The sequence below is a fragment of the Pezoporus flaviventris genome, unplaced genomic scaffold (assembly GCF_033815535.1).
Source record: "Pezoporus flaviventris isolate CSIRO_AGI_PZ_B2104156 unplaced genomic scaffold, CSIRO_AGI_Pfla_v1 ptg000228l, whole genome shotgun sequence".
NCBI classification, from domain to species: Eukaryota; Metazoa; Chordata; class Aves; order Psittaciformes; family Psittacidae; genus Pezoporus; species Pezoporus flaviventris.
Window position 1 is genome coordinate 509,091 of NW_026892776.1, and position 15,297 is coordinate 524,387.

At 56.9% G+C, this 15,297-nt stretch overlaps 1 protein-coding gene across 1 annotated transcript; it reads right to left on the bottom strand.

The window, feature by feature from the left end:
• Positions 1-1,727: 1,727 nt before the first annotated feature.
• Positions 1,728-15,036, bottom strand: DEF6 (DEF6 guanine nucleotide exchange factor). The gene is made up of 11 exons (XM_061442647.1): positions 14,788-15,036; positions 9,703-9,843; positions 8,278-8,463; positions 5,871-6,098; positions 5,644-5,790; positions 5,395-5,503; positions 5,013-5,311; positions 4,258-4,424; positions 3,871-4,069; positions 3,375-3,465; positions 1,728-3,140 (listed from the first exon to the last, which is right to left on the bottom strand). Exons 1-11 carry the CDS (start codon positions 14,995-14,997, stop codon positions 2,929-2,931), a joined length of 1,989 nt encoding a protein of 662 aa, XP_061298631.1. The 5' UTR covers positions 14,998-15,036; the 3' UTR covers positions 1,728-2,928.
• Positions 15,037-15,297: the final 261 nt, after the last annotated feature.

Sequence of the window (15,297 nt, forward strand, 5' to 3'; positions counted from 1 at the left end):
ACACTGGTTCTGGCTGCTGCCTCCACGCCTGTCCTTGCCTGCAGCAGTCAGTGTACAGCTTTCTGCTGCATGGGAACTCGGCGCTTGGGAGCAAGGCAACGCTCTGGTGAGCTGCTTTGAGGAGGGATGAGGCAGCCCTGGAGCTGGAGAACAGTGATGACACCAGCAGGGATGTGGTCCCACATCTAGGGGCTGTGCATGGGGTGACGGCCCTTGTGACAAGGCACAGAGCCATGGAGGCAGATGGAGGTGGCCCCTTCTCCGTGCCTATGTGGTGTGGCACATACCTGCCCCAGCGGCTGGTCAGGGCAAGGCTGAGCTAATGAAGCTGTCTCCCATCAGTGCATTTCCACCCAGCACATTTCCTTCCCAGCAGAGAGCATCGTTTGACACACTCCCTGTTCTTGCTCTGCCTCTGGATCACATGGAGCAATGAGCAGCTTTGCCAGGGTCACCCTTCAAGGCTGCAGCAATTCATAGAATCCCAGAACCCCAGAGTGCTTTGTGCTGGAAGGGAGCTTAAAGCTCCTCCAGCTCCAACCCCTGCCACGGGCAGGGACCCCTTCCACTAGAGCAGCTTGCTCCAAGCCCCTGTGTCCAACCTGGCCTTGAACACTGCCAGGGATGGGGCAGCCACAGCTTCTCTGGGCACCCTGTGCCAGCGCCTCAGCACCCTCACAGGGAAGAGCTTCTGCCCCAGAGCTCATCTCAACCTCCCCTGTTCAGGCGTGAACCCCTTATGCTATCACTTCAGTCCTTGATAAAGAGTCCCTTCCTTTCCAGCATCCTTGTGAGCTTCTCATAAACCAAACACCCCCACGTCCTTCTCCTCAGGGCTGCTCCATTTTCTTTCCAGCCTGTATCTGGATTGCCCCAGCCCAGGGGCAGCATCTTGCTCTTGGCCTTGTTGAACTCCATGAGGTTTGTACAGTCCCACCTCTCCAGCCTTTCCAGGCCCCTCTGGATCCCATCCCTTCCCTCCAGTGTTTCGACCACACCACAAAGCTCGGAATCAGCCACAAGCTTGCTGAGGCGCTCGATCCCACTATGTTCCCACTATCCATGTCATCAAGACATGTTAAACAGCACTGGTCCCCGTACCAACCCCTGAGGAACACTTGTACCATGGCCCCATGTGCCTTGATCTAAGACCAAGCCCCAGCCTCCAGTGCAGCACATTGGGAAGGTCTCATTCCACCAGGAAGCCCGAGCAGGATGGAGTGACCCCATGTCCGTGTAGAGCGGCCAGGGTGGGACAGGGCCAGGCAGGGCCCCCAGGTCTGCATGGAGACCACGCCACTGCTCAGACCCATGCTGCTGCGGGGAGGAGGAGGAGAGGTGATGAATTTGACCTGCAGCGCCCACCACAACCATCACCACAAGGGCTGCAGCCACTGGGCCCTCCCTGTGCGTCAGCCAGGCTGTGTGGGACCGGAGCAGGGGCACACAGAGCTGCTTTGTCCTGTGGAAGCTGCCTCTCTCGCAGCCAGGCACAGTGACACATAGAAATATAACTGTAAATAAGAAACACAGGGGAGGGGAAGAGCTGGGGGAGCAAGTGCTGAAAGCCACATGGGTAGGGAAGAGATTGTAATCTCCCTAACGAACTGCAGTTCATCTGTGTGAGCAACTGTGAACCAGGTTTGATGCTCCCAGTGCCTCTTTTCAGAGGGGACCTTTATGTGACCAGGGGGTCTGTGTGCCCTGTACAATAAAGACCCCAAAGCTGCAGGTGAATGGGACTGTATTTAAACACAGGAGCTTGGAAAAACTAACCCCAGTGTTGGCATGGGTGGGTTTTTTCCATGCAGGGAGGTTTGCCAGCAGACTTGGCTTTTATTCTGAGGTTTTTGAGGAGCAAATGAGCTGGAGGAGCCAGGCCAGGCCGGCGTTACTGAAGAGAGCTGCCACATCCAGCAGCTGCTGGTTCCGATGGGCCCTGGGGGTCCTTGCTATTGCCTCGGGCCACATCCTGTCCCAAGACTCCTGAAACAGGGAGTCCTGCCGTGCAAGGGCACAGACCTAAACGTGCCCCAGAACACTGTCACCTTCCTATACAAGCACTTAATTAATCATGTAGAGGTGTTTTCCCCCCAAGACATTACCCCTGTGCCAGTCCTGCAGCCCAGTGTAGTTCATCATCTACAACCAGTTCACCAGTCTGTGTCCTTCCTGACCAAGCCCAAATCTACTGGTGGAGCCTCTTGCCGTGGCTGGTGTCTCATTCCTTTTAGTGGGCTCTTTTCTACAGTGGGAATCAAAGCCCCACAAGTGCCAAGGAGGGAGGTCTGGTGCCTGCAGGGCCACAGATGTGTGGGGAAGAAAGCCTGCAGGGCAGCAGCTCCAAAAGCTTTATTGCTTGTTGGTTTCTCCTAACACCTACGTGTCTCCAGGGACTAAGAACCACCTTCAGAGAATGCACATGGCAGTTACAGACACCACAGCCCTTCTGTGCGGTGGTCAGAAGGTACCTCTCAGCCTGCCAAGGCTTCCTGTTGCAGGGCCATGCACCCATGGGCACACTGGGCGATGCAGAAGGGTTGCTGGTGGAAACCCAAGGGGGAACTGCAGCTCTGGGCCACATTGTCCAGACCCACTGGTGGCTTTTTCTTTTAGGCATGGTGGAAACCAGAGTCTGGGGAGCTGAGTCCAAGTCCCACACGGGGGCAGCCCTGAGGAGATGGCTCTGCTGCCTTCTCCCCAGCATGGGACTGTGTGAGCCTCCAACACTGGGCTGAGCCTCCTGGCCTGTGGTGGCTGCAGCCCTTCCTGAAGAAAATGGGAGCATCTCTGCCTCCTGTGTAGTCATCTCTAGGCTCTGTGCTGGTCCCCACTTGTCTCCATCCAGAGATGGCTGTGTCGGCTGTTTCTGCTCAGCGAGATGTGCTGTGCCCTGCAGCTCCTCACTGGGCTCTGCCATCCTCCAGGCTAGTTGCAGGGCTCTGTGGCCATGGTGTCCACATCCGGAGATGGCAGCACACTGCTGTTCCCACCATTGCTCACGTTTTCCTTGCTGATGTCCTTTGTGGGGTCGCTGCCTTTATCCTCCACTTTCTGCTTGAGTTTGAGGGAGGAATCTTTCCGGGAGAGGAGGGGTTGGTAGCCAGTGAAGCCGCCTCCACTCACGTTTGTACGCTTGTCTGGACATGGAGAGAAAGAGGATTTGCTTTACCCAGGGTCCAAATTGACCTTTCAACTAAGGAAAAGGCTTGTGGGGTCTCTCCTTGCCCGAGGTGGTGGGGTGTCTCTGAAAGATGGGGCTTCTTCCAGCCCTGGATATCACCAGAGTGGGGAAGATGGGTGGGAGACAGGGCTCCTGCCCAAGCATGGCTGTGCTGAGGAGGGCAGGGTGGGTGTGATGGTCTGTGTCTTACCTCCCGGCCCAATGGGGTGCATCAGCCGGTTCATCTGGACGTTCCAGTGCTTGACGTTGGTGCTGGCCTGTCGCAGCTTCCGCTGGGCCGCCTGCGAGGGGATGGAGGAGAGGGATGAGCCAGCCCTGACAGACCCTGACCCAGGACCGTGGGCAGGAGTTTCCCTGACTAAGCCGGGATTGGAGGCTCCCTCTGGGATAGAGACCCAGCTCACCCTCCTCTAGGCCTTCTGCTCCCCCTCGAATCCTCCCCCCTCCACACACTCTCACTGTCAACATTCCTCTGGGACCCGCATTGTCTCCCTGGCTTGGGAAGCACTTTGTCCTCTCTCAGCCACTGAATCACCCCGTGCCTGCACACGGCACAGCTCAGAAAGCCCCGGGGCAATGCCAGCTTGGTCCCCAGAGCTGCTGAGTACCCCTCAGTGTGGAGGTGACTTGGGAAGTCCCCCAGGGCTCACAGCATGTAAGGGATGTGGCACCGATGTGATGCTCACCATGAAGTCTTGGTCCACCCGCTGCCTGTTCAGTCTCACTTCTTCCAGCTGCTTCTGTGCCTCTTCCAGACACTTGTTCTTGTTCTCCATCTCCTGCTTGAGGACTTGCTTCTCCCGCTGAGTTTTGATGATATATTCCTCTTGCTCCTCCTTCAGCTTCATCAGCTGCTTCAGCTTCTCCTCCTCCTCAGCCAGCAGCCTGTCAACAAAGAGGTGAGAAGTCCCTGTACCACTTCTTCCACCAGCTTCCCCCATTCTTGCATACTGGGAAGTCACCAGCACGCCCCAGTACCCCGGGGAGCATCGCATTGCCCAGGGGAGCATGTCCCCATGCTCAGCCCTTGAAGTGGGGCTGGTTGAGGAGGAGCAGAGATGCCCTGGTCCTACCTGGCCTGCGCGTATCTCACAGACTCCTCATCCTGCCGCGCTTTCACCTCCTGCTGCAGGGCCTCCTGCAGACGCTCCTGCATGTCCTCCAGCTCCAGGATGCGCTTGCGCTGCCGCTCTGCCTCTGCCTCCTTCAGCACCATCTCTGCCTGCATGGAGGCACGAGCCTGTGGCCAGAACAGGAGCCATCAGCACTGGCAGCTCCAGAGCCATCGCCACCATCCCCAAGACCCCTTTATCCTGACATCCCTGGGTGGATGGGGCAGACATCTCCTACACCAGAAAAGCCCATAGAGAGAGCTCTGAAGCAAAGCTGTCTCCCTGCTGAGGAGACACACTGCATCACGGTTGGACTTGATGATCTCCAAGGTCTTTTCCAACCTAGTTGATTCTATGAGTCTATGATTTGGAGCCAGTGCTGGCTGCAAGGGCAGAAATGGGCTCCTTGGCCCAGCACTAGTGCTCACCTCTCACCTGCCCCCAACTTTGTACATCCTGGGGCAGGTTGTCCTTACCTCCTGCTCCCCAGGTATCTCATACATGCAGGCACTGACCCCTCTGTCCCTCATCCCAGGTCATATCAGCCCCTGGGGGTCCTAGAGGTGATGGGTGGCAGCAGCACTGTTACAAGACCTGGACATGCTCCTAGAAGCACCTCCAAACCCCCTGCTGCCGTGGGAAGGGAAGGGGATGGAAGCACCCACCCCATGAGCACCGCAGCCCTGTGGCAGGACACCCCACGGGGATGCACTCGCCTGCTCAGCCTCCTGCAGCTGGATCTCCAGGGTCCTCTGCATCTCCTCGTGCTGCTGCCTCCGCCGCTGCTCCTCCTCCTGCAGGAGCATCTCCGCCTGCCGCTGGGCCTCCTTGAGCAGCTCCAGCTCCTGCAGCTTCCTCTCCTTCTCCTCCTGGAGCTGCTTGAGCCGCTGCGTCTCCTCCTCCTTGGCTGCCTTGCGCTGCTCCCTCTGCTCCCGCTGCTCCCGGCGCTTCTGCTTCAGGTCTTTGTGCAGGGATTTCTTGCCCTCAGCCTGCAGCCGGATGGCCGTCTGGATGGCTGGGGAGGGAAGGGGACGGTCAGTGGGGACATGGAGTGGGGCATGGGGAAGCTGGGGAGGGGGCACTAGGGGGGACATGGACCTAGTGTCCACTCCTGGCGCTGCCGGGTGTCGGAGGCACTCATCTCATAGGTGCGGGACGGGGTCTTCACACAGAACATGCACCTCTTCCCATCCCGGTCAGGCAGCACCTGCAGGGACAGGACACAGGATGGTGTTACCCCCCCGTACCCCACCGTATCCCCACTTTCTTCAGCCACAGCACTGGCTCTCCCATGCTCACAGATGTGAGATTGTGTATTCTGGGGTTCCCCTTCCTGTCCTGCTGTACCTCCACGCAGCAGTGCTTGTCCAGTGTGATGCTCCCCTTCTTCTCCTTCCGTTCCTCACTCATGTAGTAGGACAGGGCACTGGGCTTCAGAGTGAACCACCGCTCTGACCAGTTCCTCCTCAGCTGGCCCTTCTTCCAGAGGTAGCCCTGCGCCCAAGAGACACGGGCATCAAAACCAGTGTGGGAGCAAGACAGGGTTTGTACCCCAGTACGTGTGGGTTCCTTGCCTGTTTGAGCACATCCTCGATGACCTCCTGGTACACCTCCTCGATGGCCATGCTCACGGCCTCCTGCTCAATGCCGCGCAGGAACCGCCCCGAGTTCACCAGGTCCAGGAACTGCCAGACGGTGAGGCCGCCCTGCCCCTGCGGCTCCTGGCACAGGGAATCATCCAGCTCGCAGGAGCTCAGCTCCACGTTCATGGCTGTGCAGATCTTCTTCAGCAGGTACTCCACCTGTGGGGATGGGGAGCGCAGCGACAAGGAGCAGTGAGAGCTGTCCTACCCCACCGCATCACTCTGGAGAGCCCAAGACCCCATCTGTCTCCTGCCTGGAGATGCAGGACCCAGAGCCATCACCCCTTGGGATGGTTGATGGTCATGGCCAAGGCGTTCCAGGCAGGTTGACCTTTTTCAGGGCCAGGCTGGACAGAGCCTTGCGTGACGTGGTCTAGTGTGAGGTGTCCCTGCCCATGGCAGGGGGTTGGAACTGGATGATCTTAAGGTCCTTCCAACCCAAAGCAATCTGTGATTGGGTTAGAGCTTAACCACTGCTGGGAGGTTTTTCCTTTTAACCACAAGACTGAAATGGTTTTAGCTTGTTTGGTTGCAGAAGTAAAGTGCCTGAAGCAGAGGAGACCAACACTGCTGTCCCTGCAACCCAGCCTGCAAGGCTGGTGTCCCAGACCATGGTCCTGACCTCAGCACTGCTCTGTTTTCCAGCTGAGGTCATAAGAACACTGAGGGAAGGGAAGGACTCTACGAAGGAGATGAGCATTGCTTTGAAACTGTAAATACATTGCTTTAAAGAAGAGCTAAAGTGGTTGACACAATATTGGGAAGACTTAGTTCAGTTTGAGTTCAAGGATGCTGGAGAGGGACTCTGTCAGGGCCTGTAGGGACAGGCCAAGGGGAATGGCTTTAACCTGCCAGAGGGGAGACTGAGATGAGCTCTTAGGCAGAAGCTCTTCCCTGTGAGGGTGCTGAGGCGCTGGCACAGGGTGCCCAGAGAAGCTGTGGCTGCCCCATCCCTGGCAGTGTTCAAGGCCAGGTTGGACACAGGGGCTTGGAGCAAGCTGCTCTATGGAAGGGGTCCCTGCCAGTGGCAGGGGTTGGAGCTGGAGGAACTTTAAGGTCCCTTCAACCCAACCCATTCCATGGCTCTGTGATTCTGTGATATGTTTTGCTGCTAGCTCTTCTCTACCCACCACCCAGGGCCCAAGGAGGGTGGTGGCTGCAGAGCCAAGCAGAATGGTGGAGCACAGCAGACTCCCATCACCCCCTGCATTTTTTCCATCATCCAAGTAGGAGAAGGGCAAGAATTTAATATAATTTCTGGCTTTCCTCTTTTTATTTCCAGCTCAGCCCCGTGAGCACAAAGATGATTCAGTGTGTCATGGGCTGGGGAACAGGAAGCGCCTCTCCCGGGGGCAGGAAGTGCGGTCGCCCTCCCTCAGCTGCACAGTGCTGCTGCTCTTGTCTCCTTTTCCCCTTTTCTCTGGCTTTTCTGCTGAGCTCAGTTGGTTCATGGGGTAGAAGCTGATGGCAGCGGCTTGCCCAGCTCAGCTCCTCCTGCTGAGGCTTCTGAGCTTGTCCCCCTTCTCATGTGGGTTTCAGCTGACCTCCTCCTCCTCCAAATGCCGGGTGGGATTTGGAGATTTGGGTGGGATCTGGGGATTTGGGTGGCATTTGGAGGTTACTGCCAGATGCTTTGCTGCTCCTGGGTACCTCACTCTTAACCCTCTGGACGCTGGACAGGGTTTGGGTGGCTGGTGGCAGGGAGAGGGACAACCAGGTCTGCTCTGCCCCTGCCTTCCTGGTGGCCCAGGCTGTAAAGCCCCATCCAGCCTGACAGCAGCGTCATGGAGCAAGCACCCAGTGTGCCAGATTTGAAGGTTTTCTCATCATCTTCTCTTTCTCCTCATGAAAATCAGGAGTCCTCTTCTAGCACCATGCTCAGCTCAGCCCTTGGGTGGGATTTAAGGGCTTTAAGCATGGGACCAGGACAAGGAGGAGCTGAGCTGTGGATGCTCCTTGGGCTGGGGCTCTGAAAGCTGACACATTCACTTCACAGCAGGCGAAAGAGCTTGTTGTAGGCTTGGATGATGGAGGAACAACATGGACTACCCCATTGTCCAAGTCATCTGTGTGTGAGAGGCTTCACCCTTCTCCCTTCTCTTCAGGGAATCCTGGGCAAATGGGGGTGTCCATGGGCATAGCTGGGGGTGCACAGGGCAGACACCCCCCTCCTCCCACCGCTCCCCGGCTCGCTGTCACCCAGGAGCACCACAGCTTGCAGGATGTGGTGGGACATGCCAGGAAGCGATAGCGGGATGTGTCAAACCCAACCGGGGCTCTGCCAGCACGCACAGCCCGGGGAGGCTGGGGATGAGGAGGGGGAAGAGGAAGGTCCTACCTCGTCTGGCACCATGACGAGAGGGTATTTGTCTTCAGACAGAAAGTTGAAGAGACACCAGAGCTTGAAGGCATCTTGGTGGGACACGACGCTGTTCCCGTTCCGGTCAGGCTTGTAATTCTTCTTTGCTGTCAAGGTCCAGCAGAGCTCATCAAAGTTCTCTTTGACAAAAGCACCTTCCACCACCTGCAGGCAGGAGTCAGGGGTGAGCTGGTGCTGCAGGGCTGTGGAGGGGGCTTCTGGGGAGGAAACGGAGGAGGGAAGAAACCCTCACACCTGAGATCTCCTCTAGACCCACAACTGGAGTGTAAGAGGGCACTGCCCCATGATGCCAGACTACACATGCCTAGCACAGGCCCCTTACACAGGTAAGCAAGGTGTCGTGGCTGACAGAGAAGATGCTACAGGACTGCTGCAGCATGGCCCAGCTTTGGAGCACCAGCAGGAGCCTGGCTGCATCTGGCTGCTCCATCCCAGTGTGCTGCCAACACGAGGGCAAACCACAGCCTGTAGCAGGGCTGGAGAAATACCTTTAGGTGGCAGCAAGCTGAAAGCCCCTCTTACAAGGAAAACCCACTTCCCCTTCTCATGCTGCCTCGGATTTTATTAGCCATGGCAAAACCAGAAGAGGCTTTAAAGCTCATCTCCCAGAGAACTACCTGGGAAACTGGAAGGATTTCAAGCACTCTGTGGCAGGGAGATGGGGCTGGGCTGACCTTGTGCAGCTCTTTTCCCTGGGCAGAGGGCGCTGGGGAAGGCTTTGCCCTCATCCACTGCAGATCAGATCCCTGCAGCTGAGATCAGTGTCCCTGGACCAGGCTGGGCAGCTCCTGAGCAGTTCAGGGCAAGACAAAGACCAGCCCAGGGACCAGCCCAGGGAAGCAGCAGGGAGGGAAGGGTTACTGCACGCAGCTCCAGCCCCCTCTTCTTTCTAGCACGCAGTGGAAGAAAGCTGTCAGTCATTTTTCTTCTCCACCCAGGCACAAAGTCTCTCCTTCACCAAACAAAGGTGCCTTTGAGCCATGCGGGAAAGAAGGGAGAAAGCCCCTGCCCACCCCAACCTCTGCTCCTGCCCCGGCACCTCGTCCTCCGCCTTCTCCTCCCCTTTGCCGAACGAGGTCACACCTCAGATTTGAAGAGGGGTGGAGAGGAAAAAGGGGTTGATTTCTCTCTCTGAGCCCTATAGGAAGTGTGGGCAGAGATGCACCTCCATCCAGAGCCTCGACGGAAACGGCTGACTTCATCCTTGCCAAGGAGACGTTGAGTATGAAACACTTCTCACTTGGCTCGGCATTCACCTGAGCGCTCCCAATGTCCTGTGTCCCTTTTCCAGACATCAACACGTGGGACCTCCAGGAGCAGAGGGGAGAGGAGCAGACCTGGTGGCAGCCAGCAGGTCACGGCGGGGTTGGCCAAGGGGCTCACCTTATCCAGGATGTACTTGTTGAGGTAGGGCATGTAACCCTGGCTGGACACCGGCCCGTCGTCATCGTCACGGAAATGCTCTTCCAGCGCCACGGGGTCGTGGGGGATGCACAGCACCGTGTACAGGTTGTGAGACAGCACCTGCCCGAGCAGTAGGGATGGGGAGAAGGTGAACAACCCCGGCACATCCCCACGGTGCCACAAACCACCCGGGGACCGTGGTTTGGGTTTGGCAGGGAGACAGCTTTACATTCCCAATGTAAACCTTACAGAATGAGTTAGAAACAGGCAAAAGCTGAGGATTTTTTCACGTTCATTTCTTGGCACATGGGGAAGGTTGTGTTGTTTGTTTTTCAAGGCTGTTACAAACGCTACAGAGCAAACAGGACGTGTTCTGATCTAGAAAAGATGATAAGCCACCCGGAGCCAAGCTGTTCGGCAGCTGCCCTTTCTGATTTCTCAATGACATAACTAGTGACAGCAGCCAGCCTGGCCCCGGCTGTTACGTGCCAGTGGGGCACAGAAAGACACAAAGATGAATCCCAGAATGCCAGACTGGTTTGGCTTGAAGGGACCTTAAATCTCATCCAGTTCCAACCCCTGCCACGGGCAGGGACACCTTGCATAGAGCAGCTTGCTCCAAGCCCCTTTGTCTAACCTGGCCTTGAACACTGCCAGGGATGGGGCAGCCACAGCTTCTCCCCCAAGGCAAAGCATGTTTTGAAGCTCCCCGATTTCCCATGTGCTGGAAAGCCCATGCTGGAGCCAGGCTGCCCAGGAACACCACCAGCATATCTAGCTTGTGATGCCAGGCAAGCGGCTGTCTCCTTGTCTTTACCTCCCAGCAAGCAGGAGATGGTAAATGAGCTTGCCAATGAGGGTTGGCAGGGATGGCTTGTAGGATCTGCAGGTGCAGCTTGCCAAGGGTTCAAGACCAGTGCCACGGGTTAGTGGTGGCCTTGGCAGTGCTGGGGAACAGTTGGACTTGATGAGCTTAAAGCTCTTTTCTAACCCATCGATTCCATGGCTCTAAGAGAGGGGCTGGGAGCTGGTGTGCAGCATCCCTGCTCCTCCTGAGCTGGAAGCTTCCTCGCTGCAGAAGAGGAGGCGCCAGAGGCCACGCGCTGCTGCAGCTGGAAAGGTTCTTGCCCAACCAGATTTTCTTTCTCTTCTTCACCCCCCTGGACTGATGCTATCAGCAGAGCTCCACCCTCATCTCAAACACTGAGCGGGCTGTAGCCCTGAGCGCTGCTGCTGCTATGGCTGAGCCTTTTGGAGTTCACTGCAGCCCCGGGGTCCATGCAGGGGTGGAAAGCACTGGGCATCCTCCAGGACAATGAACAAATCCATCAGGATGGATTGAAAGTTTGGAGATCGCATCCTGTTCTGCATTTGCAATGCTGGGCCTCATCCCCATCGCTCGCACTTCCTCTCACAGAACCCCAAAAAGCCCTGGGAGCTGTTGCATGTGCCCCTGGGTCACAGCCAGTACCCCAAGCCCCTCCATCCATCCCAGCATGCTGCGAACCTCACCCCCTCCGCTCCATCACCTACAGAATCCCTTTCTGATTCCTACAGAATCTGCCTCCCTGGGGCAGGGAGGAAAGCCCCAGCCAGGCTGATGGTGGGGACCCAGGGCTACCCAAACCCCACATAGGGAGGAGAGGTGGGAAACCACCCCGGCCCCCCTGCTGGGTTCTGAAATGGGGGCTAGGAGGGGAAAATAACAGCAGGGAGAAGGGAAGGGATGCTCTGAGAGCAGTTTGCTGGCACAGCCTTTCCATGCAGAGGGTGCACAGAGGTCTGCCTGACACCCCTGAGAATCCCAGACCTCTCTGACCACCAGCCCCAATACTGTTCTCCACCCTCTCCTATGCTCTCCATGCTCCCCATCACGTCCCATTCCCATCGCTCTGCACAGATTTGACACAGATGGAGAATGGCAGCACCATTCTTCACCCTCATGGAAGGTGCTGGGGGTGATGCCAGGGCTTGGGGTGACATTTCAGGCTGGAACCTGGTTCCCTGTGCTAAGCACAAACCCCTGGCAGGCAGGAGCAGGGGGGATCAGAGCTGCTGCACCACACAGGGACTGTGGCTGCTGCCTCAGTTTCCCCAAGTGCAAACAGACCAGCCCTGCAGAGAAAACCAAAGCTTCCCCAGAGCTGGGGGTGCAGGGAGCCCTGTCCCAGGGGACCCCCAGCATGCCTTTCTCAGCAGCAAGGGTCCCTTGAGCTGCAGTGAGGACACAAGTGGGGCTGCTGCCTCAGCACCCTATCAGCTCAAGCTCAGCACTGGGACCATCAGCTCCAGACCTTGGGAAAGGCTTTTCCCCTCACCTGAATAGATGAGCTGCTCTCAGACCTGTTGCTGGCCAAACTGGGACCCACTGGCCTGTGTCAAGAGCCGTTTGTGCTCCCCGACAGGCAGCTCTTCATTTAAACCACTCCCCTGTCCCTCTGCTTCTTCCTCTCCTCTCCCAAGGGCTTTGCCTCAGAAGACCAAGCTCCTGGATGGAGCAAACCCCTCCTAATCCTCCACAACAGGGGCAGGAGCAGAATAGAGGTGCTGAGAAGCACCAGGACAATGCTCAGGCTGCCTCGAAGGACTCAGTGAGAGCAGCGTCCTGTATCCCACATCCCAGCTAGCATCCCTGGGGACCGGGTGTAGCTCCACCAGCTTGGCCAGGAGGATGTGAAGGCACAGAGAGAGAGGATAAACTCCCGTCCAAGAGCAGGGCTGGTGCGTGCCTGCACTGGGAACAGAGCTGCCTGACATTGCTTGCTGGGTAGCACTCAACCACAACTGTCTTTCCTTCCTGTGCAGACACACACCTACACATCTGCACACGCTTCCTCGCATGGGAGTGTCCATGCAAAGAACTCAACTGCTCAACCTATGGCTTTGAAATGCTGATAAATTGACTTGTGCTGGAGAGAGGCTGGAGTTGTTCAGTGCCCGGCTCCATTTGCTGCTCCTCCACCACCAAATCCCACCCCAGCTCCTGGGGCTGGGCTTGTTTCTGGAGGTGCAAATGCTCTGAACACCAGCACTTCTCCCACCCTTCTTCAAGACCCTTCTTGCAGCAACGCACCTGGGTGAGGGAACAGAGCAGAGCCTGGGAGGAGTTTGGAGGGGACATGGCCACTGTGGCTTTAACAAACCTGTGAGACCCTGGATTTCTTCTGCATGGAATGAAAAGAAACCCCAGTGCAGGCTTGTGTAGGCTGGAGCAAACCCAAGCCAGCATTTGGCAGTAACAGGGGATGCAAAGGAGCTCTCCCTGGACTCAAAAGGGAGTGGAAAGTTATCCAGAGTTGACCTTTGTCATAGAATCATAGAACCGTGGAGTCATAGAACCATAGAATCAATTGGGTTGGAAAAGCCCTTTAAGCTCATCCAGTCCAACCCTTACCCCAGCACTGCCCAGGCCACCCCTAACCCATGGCACTGAGGCCTCGTCTCCACGCTGTGTGAACACTTGCAGGGACGGTGACTGCAGCCCTGCCCTGGGCAGCCTGTTCCAATGCCTGAGCACCCTCTGGGGCAGGAATTGTTCCTCAGCTCCATCTAAACCTCCCCTGCCACCCTCCCGTGCCGTTGCTGAAGGCGGATGGAAAACCAGCAAGGGGTGAATCTTCCTTCCCCTCTAAAACATCCCCCTGGGCAAAGCCACTGTGGAGACACCATCCCAGCCCCCCCGATCCCCTACAGGAGGGTCTGCAGCTCCCGTCGCCCCTGGCCAAGCTCCCTGAGAAACTGCTGTTCAAACTGGGGTCTCTGTGGCCTCAGCACTGTCGCTGGTGGTAAAGATCTCACAGACAAGTGCTGCACGTGTCTGGGGCCAGCAGCGCGCCTGGGCTGGGCTTAGCACCCAAAGCCTGGGCGCAGGGGATGCTGTGAGGGGAGCACAACAGCCCCTCTCTGGGATTAGCAAGGGGAAATAGGCTCTGGCCTGCTTTGGGATTTTCCCTAATTCCTTCAGCTATTTCTCCAGCTTTAAGTAGGTGACTGTGGCTCGCCCGGGCACATGGCTCTGGGGAGCAGCCGAAGGCTCTCAGCTGCAAAGCAGGAGGAACCCAGCTCCTACTGCTTCTCCTCCAGATCCCTGCAAACAAAACTCCTCATTTGGGGGCAAAACATGCCCTGCCCACCAAGCCCAGCACCTTCCCTACAGTCTGTCCTGGGGGAAGCCCTATGAAGTATGGGGAACAGACGAAAAGAGGTTTCTTTGAACATTTCATAACTCCTCTCACAGACAGGCAGCGGCTGCCAAGTCCTGACGCAACAGCTCCCCGTGTTTTGCATGTTTCTCACTCAGGTTTTTCCTCTGCATCGCAGCCCCAGCCACCATTTCCCACCCCAGCACCAGCCTAAGGACCACATGGGGACGTTTACTCAGGAGCAAAAAAAAAAATAAAAAGAAAAATAAAAAGAGCAGTCCCATCATTTGTGAAGGGAAAAAGAACCTAAAAATCAGTAACCGTCATCGCAGCCAAGGTGCAGCCTGACAGTCACCCAGAGCCTGTCCTGGAGGCAGAGAAAAAGGTTGTTAAAGCCGTGACAGCTTTAAGAAGGGCTAAATGCAGGAGCCCCCTGAGGGGGTGCGGGGCAGGGGAAAGCAGAGATTTCTTCAACACTGTTATTTCTGGCCAGAGCACTGAGGAGGTTCAGTTTAAAATCAGGCTGCCTCTACCTCCCAGCCCGACGGCTGAACAGGAAGCAGAAACACGGGTGCTCCAGCAAGCAAGAAAATATAAACCCAATCTGGGCTGTTAGTTGGCCATAAAAAGCATAAGAAACTGAAGACAGCTGAAAACAACTAAAAATTAGACTTCTCATTTTCACCTAGAAAATACATTTGAGCATTAACTCTCTTCCCCCCACCCCCCACTCCCCCTTTTTTTCATTAAGGGAGACAAGGCAGAGCAGCAAACGCCACCAAACCCAGCGTGGAGCTAACAGGAAGGTCTTACCAATCTTAATATTTCACACTCCCTCCATGGAACCCCAGGGCGATGCACAGCATCCCTGGACCTGCTCTACTCCTCACAGCCCACCCGCCGGAGCCCTCCGAGAGCTCACCTTGAGCTGGGATTTGGAGACCTTGCCGCTCTTCTCCACGTCCAGGGCGGTGAACGCGTACCAGATGGACTTGAGGAGCTCTGCTCGCAGGTCCATGGCTACGGGCGGCGGTGGCAGAGACGGCTCTGCCGAGGCCGAGGATCCGGTTCCAGGAAACCGCCTGCCCCGACAGCCCCGGGCGCTGGGGGACGCACGCAGCAGCAGCGCCATCTGCTTGGGTGCACCCCGGAGGAGCCCACGGGCCCCATCGCTGCCGCCTGACCCTCCCCAAGGCAGCCCCACGGCCCCCCGGCCTGCAGGTCTTTGCCCCAGAACCCCCATGCACACAGAAGCACAATCCGGGGCTCAGGGAACACAACCACCACAGGGATTCGGAAGCCCTTCGCTAGCTCAGCCTGGAGATCAAAAGCTTTCTCAGCATTCGTGTTCTGCAGAGAGGAATTCCCTTCCTGGCTCAAAGAGCAGCTTACTCTTCTGGGATTTAAATGAAGAGTTTCCCCTCGCATCAGG

Bases quoted from the DNA above. Each gene is read 5' to 3' on its own strand.
- DEF6 (XM_061442647.1), bottom strand. From the start codon at position 14,997: ATGGCGCTGCTGCTGCGTGCGTCCCCCAGCGCCCGGGGCTGTCGGGGC. The intron at 6,099-8,277 runs GTAGGACCTTCC...CCATCCCCACAG, and splicing joins TCGTCATGGTGCCAGACGAG to GTGGAGTACCTGCTGAAGAA. The intron at 5,791-5,870 runs GCAAGGAACCCA...TCTTGGGCGCAG, and splicing joins TCGAGGATGTGCTCAAACAG to GGCTACCTCTGGAAGAAGGG.